This window comes from Vanessa cardui, chromosome 6, assembly GCF_905220365.1.
Source record: "Vanessa cardui chromosome 6, ilVanCard2.1, whole genome shotgun sequence".
Classification (NCBI taxonomy): Eukaryota; Metazoa; Arthropoda; class Insecta; order Lepidoptera; family Nymphalidae; genus Vanessa; species Vanessa cardui.
In genome coordinates, this window is record NC_061128.1 from 13,216,871 (window position 1) to 13,225,879 (window position 9,009).

The window sequence follows — 9,009 nt, forward strand, 5'->3', positions numbered from 1 at the left end:
TAGACTTCATCATAGGCATGTTTACTAACATCAATTGCTTGACGACTATCTTAAAGAAATAGAACTAAACCCGTAAAATAGTTACTTAGGTACTAATAGGTTCTAATTACCAGTTGTGGTCTTCATCATCAGTTCCACTTCATCAAATGTCACTTTTCATGAGCATATGACCAAGGCACTTTGAAAAAAACCAAAATCACTATAGGTGTGCCTATAAATTTTGAGGAGTTCCCTCGATTTCTCCAGGATCCCATCATCAGATCCTGATCTCCTGACAATGGGACCACCTGTAAAACATGCCCTTTCAAACAAAAAAAGAATTGTCAAAATCGGCCCAGCCATCTTCGAGTAATTCGGTACTATACATAAAAAATAAAAAAAAAAAAAAAAAAGGCCCCGACGAATTGAGAACCTCCTCCTTTTTTTGAAGTCGGTTAAAAACTGGCTGCAGGTTCACTTAAACAAATATCTTATGTAGTAATTCATAATTTTATACTGTCAGTGATAAAAGTAAATAATAATTTAATATATATGTAAATAATAATATGTTAGTTAATATCTAGAAATCAGTGCTACGCAAGAACGTCGTATAACACTCGTTTAATATTGGAAACAAACATAAAATGATGATACGCTATTTTGACTCTTTTATCCTTATGCTATCATTATTATATTGAAGGTCGCTTATCACATTTTGGTAATACGAACTCACCGCAGAGTTTCAAATATCCAGTACTTTTTCTTATACAGTATAGATTTACCTTGCCTCGCTTTATATAACCCGTCTGGCCTATCTGTTGATGACCGCCTGGATATAAATAGGGGTACTGATCATTTAAGTGATCATACATACGTATTATTTCATGTGAATATTCACTGTGGCATAGTATTTATATTCGGGAAATAATTTATATCATATTCCATAGTGAAAAGCTGGATTTACGTGAGGCAACCCTATCAATGGAACTAATGTTCAGTCATTTTCATTATTGGAATAATTAGCGTTTAATATAATTAATAATTTCAAAATGTTATAGTTATATAACAATTATAATTATAATTTAAATAAATACATATTAATAATCACGGTACAAGTCAAGACCGCGTGGAATATTATCAAGATTGTTATTAGGATTTTCCTTTGATTTTCTGTACGAACATGTAATATGTAACGAAAGTACTTCTAATGTATACAACAACAACCACAGCCTGTAAATTTCACTGCTGGGCTAAGGCCTCCTCTTCCTGTGAGGAGAAGGTATGGAACATATCCCACCACGCTGTTCCAATGCGAGTTGGTGGAATACACATAGGTTTCCTCACAATATTTTCCTTCACCACCGAGCACGAGATGAATTATAAACACAAATTAAGCACATGAACAATCAGTGGTGCTTGCCTGGGTTTGAACCCGCAATCATCGGTTAATAAGCACTCGTTGTACTGTACGCTTGTAATAATAAATAAATATGAGACAACATCACATATATTACTCTTATCCCAATGTAAGTAGCTGAAGCACTTGTTATGGAAATCAGAAGTAACGACGGTACCACATACACCCAGACCCAAGACAACATAGAAAACTAATGGTAATCTACATTGACTCGGCCGGGAATCGAACCCGGGACCTCAGAGTGGCGTACCCATGAAAATCTGTGTACACACCACTTGACCATGGAGGTCGTCAAAAAGTTCGTTGGAATGTATAAATCGTATTTATAACAGTTTATAAAAATACTACACTGTTGCATCGAAACATCGACATAACAAACACCTGAAAAAATATGATATTTAAGGAATTATTGATCCCTATTGACTTCCTCAAATTAAACTTAAAGCTTGTGCTAGTAATAGGGACTATAATAGCCCAAGGATTCACAGACGAATCTGATACTTTGTACATAACTAGACAGCAATAAAGCAGTGACGCTTAAACTATACATCCACTTGTAAAAGAAAATCATCTCAAGAAAACGACGCACGTGGTGGGCGTGATAAAATGGCGGTGTCGTAAAAGACACAGTTTAATCACATTAACAAGTATGAGCCTTGGCAAAAACCGAAATGAGAATAGCGCGGTTAACTTGGAATTCGGCATCGACTAATTGAATTTCCCACCACTCCCGTTTTATTATCAGACGAGCTCAGTCGTTAATAGAATAACGTAACTGCTAAATGTGGAATGTTTTTGCACTTTTGTCTCCTCGCAAAAAGCTGCTGCAGACCAATTACGTGATTTCAAATTTAGAATTGTCGAAATTAATTCGTCCCAATTTTACTTAAAAAGGGTAACCGATGAATAATATAATTAACGATCAAAATCGACGTCATTCAAATAGACCTTTAAAGAGTATAAAGTATGATTTAAATTTAATGTTATCAACTCCCGATTTGGAATATAAAATTCGATTATTGAAAACATAAAGCCCTCGATAGTTACTCAATCGATACCAATAAATTTAAATATTTAATTTTATATTATTCTAAGATTAAATTAACAGACTAAGGGATTGTTAAAACTGTAAAATATTTATTATAACGACCTCCGTGGTCGTGTGTATATATATAATAGTGTGTATATATATAACACCGATCTCCATGGGTACGCCACTCCGAGGTCCCGGTTTCAATTCCCAGCCTGTGGTACCGTCGGTTTGTGGTACCGTCGTTACTGATTTTCTATAATACAAGTGCTTTAGCTACTTACATTCGGACCGGAGTAATGTATGTGATGTTGTCTCGTATTTATTTATTTATCAAATATGACAGGGCAAAATTGAGAATCAAAAAAGTGCACTTCTCTCTGGAAAATCAAAATTACTTGATAACCTGTACACATAAACAAAGACTTAGCTATGCATTCACAACATCAATTAAATTCTTTGTGAATTATTCCAAAAGTAAACTTTTACAATTACGAAACAATGTGGGACACTGATAGATATTCCGAGCAACAATGCTAACAATTTTACACAGATACGGGAGCTAAAATGTCACGAGTTTAGTTTGAAACAAACGGAATTAGTTCCCTTGGACTTTTAGCAAAATATTAGCACTTTTGACTCTGTAAATACACACCAGCCAGCTCTGTTTATTCGTGAGAGTACATTATTAATAATGTCGAACTATCATTCATCGAAATTCGCAACTACCAATAAATTCAAAATTTGAATTGGGAATAATGATATGAATTGTGTTCAAAGTAAAGAGGTTATATATATTTAAATCAAGACTTTTTTTATTTTACCGATCTATTATCAAATGTATCATTATAGAAGCACTGCGTTTGTGGTATAATGCTATAAATAACGATGGCAAATATCATCAAAAGGGGTTTTTGTTTCATAAATTTCGCTGTAACTCTTGGTATAATTATTATATTTATTATTATATATACAGGATACAGTAGTGGGTTACAATTGCGATTGTGACACACTTTTTATGAAAACATCTCTGTGATCGATAAAACTATTTTGTTACTAATGTAACTTTTGAAAACATACATTGGTATAGAAGCCAATATTAAATACAAGATTATACAAACTATAGAAAAGCATAGAATTGTTACTTGTTGAATTCCAGGCAAATATGTATGTAATATATCCTATATAACATACATATAAATATTAATATAATAAAATATAATAAAATAAAAAGCCTTTTATTTCTTGCACATTTACAGAGTTTTAAAGAATTGTAAAGTTAATTTTTATGCTATATAATAATAAAAAAAAAAAAAAAAAAATGTGATGTGACAAAGTATAAATCTTAAATTAAACAATTTTTATGCAAGAACCCCTCCTCAGGCGAAGGTGAAGGCCTCCTCTAAAGAATTCCATTCTTCTCTATCTTTAGCTATTTGTGGCCATAAGGGACCGGCTATTTTTGTTATTTCGTCTGCCCATCTAGTATAAGGTCTGCCTTTGAGACGCTTTCCGTATGGGCCCTGCCACATTGTTATCCTGCTAGTCCATCTTTCGTCCTCTAGCCTTGCTACCTGTCCCGCCCACTTCCATTTTAGTTTCTTAGCGTAGCTTAAGGCATCCTTTGCCTTGGTGACCTTTCTGATTTTGGTATGGCGGACTTTTTGCATTTTTTTAATATTAAGCATGCTTCGTTCTATTCCACGTTGGCAGGTAGTAATTTTCCTTTTAACTTTAGAAGTATACTTCCAAGTTTGGCACGCGTAGGTGAGGCATGGTAGGAGACACGACGTCATAACCTTTGTTTTGATATGAATAGGCATGTTGCTTTTAAATATTTCGCTTAACGACCAGTACTTATTCCACGTACTTTGCGCTCTTCGTTCTATTTCTAGTTCGTTAAATTTTCTGTCGAAGCCTATTTGTTTTCCAAGGTAAATGTATTGTTCCGTATATTTCAAAGTTTCTTTGTCTACTGATAATCTTCTATTTATGCTGTTTGTCATGACCATTGTTTTGGAAGGGTTCATTTCCAGTCCTACCTGTTTGCTGGCTGTGTTTAGTGAATCAAGCATGGTTTGAAGCTGTGTGCTAGATTCGGATAGGAGTACTAAGTCGTCTGCGAAACGGAGGTGGCTTAAATATTTGCCATTAATGTTGAGCCCTGTTTTGTTCCAATGTAATTTATTTATTATTGACTCTAGGATAGATATGAATAATTTTGGGGACAACGGGTCTCCTTGCTTCACTCCTCTTTTGATGTTAAATGTAGGACCATTCGAATCTAGTTTTATTTTGGCTGTGCTATTCTTGTAGATGTTTTTGATTATTTCTATGTACTCTTGTTCAACTTCCTGAGCCAACAGGGCATTCCATATACTTGAGTGTGACACAGTATCGAAAGCTTTTCTATAATCGATGAACGCGATGTAGAGTGCTCTTTGCTTTTCCTGGTATTTTTCCATTATTAGTTCTAGCGTATGTATGTGATCGATTGTCGAAAAGCTCTTTCGAAAACCTGCTTGTTCTATTGGTTGTTTTGCTTCTAGTGTAACACTTATTCTTTTGTTGATGATGGAAGAGAACAATTTGTAGAGGCATGAGAGTAAGCTTATTGGCCGATAATTCGTGATATCTTTTGGATCTCCTTTCTTGTAAATTAAAATGATTTCTGACTCCAGCCATTGCGATGGTATTTCAGCAGTTTCTAGTATATAGTTAAATAAGTACGTTAAGGATGGGGTCAATGAAGAGTATGCGAATTTTATAGCTTCATTCGTAATGCCATCTGGTCCTGGGCTTTTATCCATTTTTAACTTTTTTATTTCTTGAACGATTTCGTTTTCAGATATTGGTGTTATCGTACTGCTCTTAGTTGCGTTTATAGAGTCCGCACAGCTATGATCAGCACATTCTTTTCCCCGAGCACTGTATAGATCTTTGTAGAAATTAGTTGCTACCTCTATAATTTCTTTACGTTTGTTTACGATTCTGTCTTCGCGCCTTAAACCATCTATCCAGTATTTATATGTTCTTAATTCCTTCAGAGCTTTTTTTGAACTTCCTGCTTTTTTCAAATGTTTTTCGATAGTCTTCGATCTGTAAGTTTTATAGTCGTGTTTTATGTATTTGCTTATTAATTTGTAAAGTGCTGACAGCTCGTTTTTTGTAGCCCTAGTTTTAGGTTTAATGTGTTGTAGCTCCTGTCTTCTCTTGATAAGTGCCAATGTGCGCTCTTGTAAGACTTTATGCGTACCTTTTGATGTTTCGTTACGTGTTCGAGCGTCTCGTAAGCTCTGGGTTATAATACCTGTTAAGGTATTATAGTAAGACTGTACAGATGTTTTTTCTTGACTGTTATTTATTTCCTGTAAGTAAGATGCGATATTTTGTTGGTAATTTACTATTTCTTGCTCTGTTTTCAATGATGAATATAAATTAATTTTATATCCTGTGCGATTCTTTTTTTGTTTTGTAATGGTCAGGGTTGGTCTGATTGGCCTGTGGTCTGACGAATAGTTAAAGTTTAAAACTTCTACATTTTGGAAGAGGTTAGGTTGGTTGGACAAAATGTAATCAATTTCGTTTTTGTGTAGACCGTTTGGTGATCGCCAGGTCCATCTTCGATTAGGTGTTTTGTAAAAGAAAGTATTTAAAATTGCAAGTTTGTGTTCAAGCGCAAAGTCAATTAGCCTCTGGCCTCTCTGGTTTCTTTCCCCATAACCGTTTGGTTTCATTATCAAGCACTCGTCTTTTCTCGGTTGTCCTATTTTGGCATTTAAGTCACCCATGACTATGTAATTCTTGTAAGCTTGGTCGATAGCCTTATTAACATCCGAGTAGAAGATGGTCATCTCCTCCTCGCAAGCAGCTTCGGTCGGAGCGTATACTTGTATAAGTGACATGACCTGACCTTGAATGTCTAGGTTTAATAATGCAACCCTTTCACTAATGCCCATGAAACTTTCAATCCATTTCTTGCGAACTTTACGTATTATAAATCCGACTCCATATTTACCAGGTGTGTGACCCGTGTGGCATAGTATGAAATTTTCGTGTTCTTCTATTAGGGTACCCATTCGCCTTGTTTCACATAAACCCATTATGTCGTATTTAATTCCTTTGAGTGCTTCGTTTAGTTCAATTAAGCGTTCGTGAGTGGATAAAGTTCTAACGTTATAAGTTACTATGTAAAGCTTATCTCTTGTTTTATTTGTAGGGTTAAGTGATTCTTGTGGTTGTTTCGCTTTTTGTAGTCTTGGGGGAGTTTGAAAATTTATCTTTAGAGGGTTTTGGTCTTGATCTTCCACGGTGATGTAGTTTGTTTATAATTGTTCTGTTATGCATGTTTCCTATGTCGGAGGGGGGCGATATTTGCTACAAGTTGTCAGTTTTGTTACACTGAGAGGCATGCGTATTGTTTTGATTTTTATTTACTAAGAAATTAAGCATGCTTGGTTTTACTATTCCTTCAGACAGACTAGAAGTTCTTTTTATTTGCGTGTGGTGTTTATTTTTCTTGTTGGTCTGTGTTTTTGTTCCGTTCTCCGTTGGTGTTTCGGGAGATAATGTAAGCATTCTCTTTTTGTTTCCCGTGGTTTTGTTTTTCTCTTGAATGACAAGTTTATCGTAGATGATCTTTGCTATATTTCCTTTTTCCATCTCTATTTTAGCCTGCGCTTGTAGCTCTTTTCTTTTTTCTAGTATTTCTTTCGGGTAATCTTCGGTTACGTAATATGTAGTTTCTTTAAGTGCCTCTCTTCTTTGTTTAAATATTTTTATTTTAGTGCCAAGTGTAGTAAATGTTACAATTATGGGTCGGGGCCTTTCACTTTTTTTACCAATTCTCTTGACTTCTTGAATGTCTCTATGGTCCAGGTCTAGAGAGAAGTACTTTTTTACAAAGTTAATTATAATGTTTTCCAATATTTGATATGAGGTTTCGGTTTCTTCAATGCCGAAAAACACGACATTGTTTTTTCGTGCCTGCTTTTCTAGGAAATAAATTCGTTTTTCTTGGTTTTCTAACTTTTCTTTCAGGTGTTCGTATTTTTCATCCCAGATTTTAAATTTTTCTTGTAGTATGTTGTTTATATTTTGAGTTACTGTTTCAGTTACTTTTTCTCCGCATTTTAAGATAGTACTTTTCTGCGCGTCGAGTTCGCTCTGAATTTTACGAAGTGCGTTCATAACTTCTTCCATGATTAATGAGATAATTCGACGTAGTTTTGCTACAACTAGTGCCCTCTTGTGGATAACCACGGAAGTTCGACGTATCCGGCGCTTACTAGTCGATACGAGATCTTTAATTATTATGTAGTTGTTGACTAACTTCCTGATTTTATCGATAGGTGCCGTTAATTTCTAAGAGTAATTTTGCATATCATTCTGTTGTAGGTTATAATTTCACCGGTTTTATTTAAAAATGCGTTATAATAAGTTGTTACTTACGCCTTTGCCTTATTTTTAATTCTCTTTATGTATCATATGCTTATTTCCTCGATATGTAGACGTATTATGCGCAGAAACTTTAAACACTCGGTCACGATTTAACACTGTATTTTCTCAATTTCTACTTGGTAGTTGGTTTTATCTACAATGTATGTTAAGATTTAAATGTTCCTTTACCACTTTTTTTCTGTTTCACTGAGTTTTTGCACAGAATATAATTTTACGGTCGCAAATACCACGGAGTTGAAACAAAACAATATCTCACTAGCGCCCTCGCCCAAAGTCCCATAAATATTAATACATACATATTAATAATTATATTTAACTAAGATGACTGTATTTTTAAATGTTGAAAAATAGTAGCTACTGAGTTTCTCGCCGATTCTTCCCGGTAGAATTTCGTTCCGAAGCAGTTGTAGCTCCACTGAAAATAGCTTTTTAAATGACGAATCCAAAGTTGTTAGAGCCTACTTGAATAAAATATATTTGTCTCGCGTTTGAGTACAAACTGTTACTACTGTGAGGCTCTACTCTAGGATGGTCAAAAAAATCTATTACAAACATTGGGATTTATTGTATCTATGTGATTCTCATTTATACGTATTATCCTGCTGTTTTATCCGAGTAGGTTTCCTCCACAGTTAAACCTAAGAATTGGGAAACCACGTGACGTGGCTCGTGAGAACTCTCACGGTTCTATGCTGGACTTCCTCCGTTCAAGTTAAATCACAACTAATCCTATTTAAGCAACAAAGTTTCATATCCAACTGTATTTGCTATATATCTGTAAAAGCATAAAGTTTCAGTTGCAATCGTTACGTAATCTGTCAACGCTGTCTAGAGTAACCCTGAGGTAATCACGTACACTGATGCCACGGACAAAGGATGGATCGCTGTAATCATATGGTCATTGAACAATATTGATACATTTTTCCTTTGCCTTCGAGTTTTGAAATTAAAACTTAAAAGTATGAAATTTACTAGGTGGTTGGGCTTTGTGCAAGCCCATCGGAATAGGTGCCACCCACTTATCGGTTATTCTACCGCCAAACAACAGTGCTCAGTATTGTTATGTTCCGGTTTAAAGGGTGAGTGAGCCAGTGTAACTACAGGCACAAGGGATATAACATCA

The 9,009-nt window shown here is 34.9% G+C and overlaps 1 protein-coding gene across 1 annotated transcript; it reads right to left on the minus strand.

Moving 5' to 3' along the window:
• Positions 1–6,803: 6,803 nt before the first annotated feature.
• Positions 6,804–7,628, minus strand: LOC124530507. Its single transcript, XM_047104690.1, has one exon. The coding sequence runs from the start codon at positions 7,626–7,628 to the stop codon at positions 6,804–6,806; it is 825 nt and encodes a 274-aa protein (XP_046960646.1).
• Positions 7,629–9,009: the final 1,381 nt, after the last annotated feature.

Coding starts and splice junctions, on each gene's coding strand:
- LOC124530507 (XM_047104690.1), bottom strand. CDS start 7,628: ATGGAAGAAGTTATGAACGCACTTCGTAAAATTCAGAGCGAACTCGAC.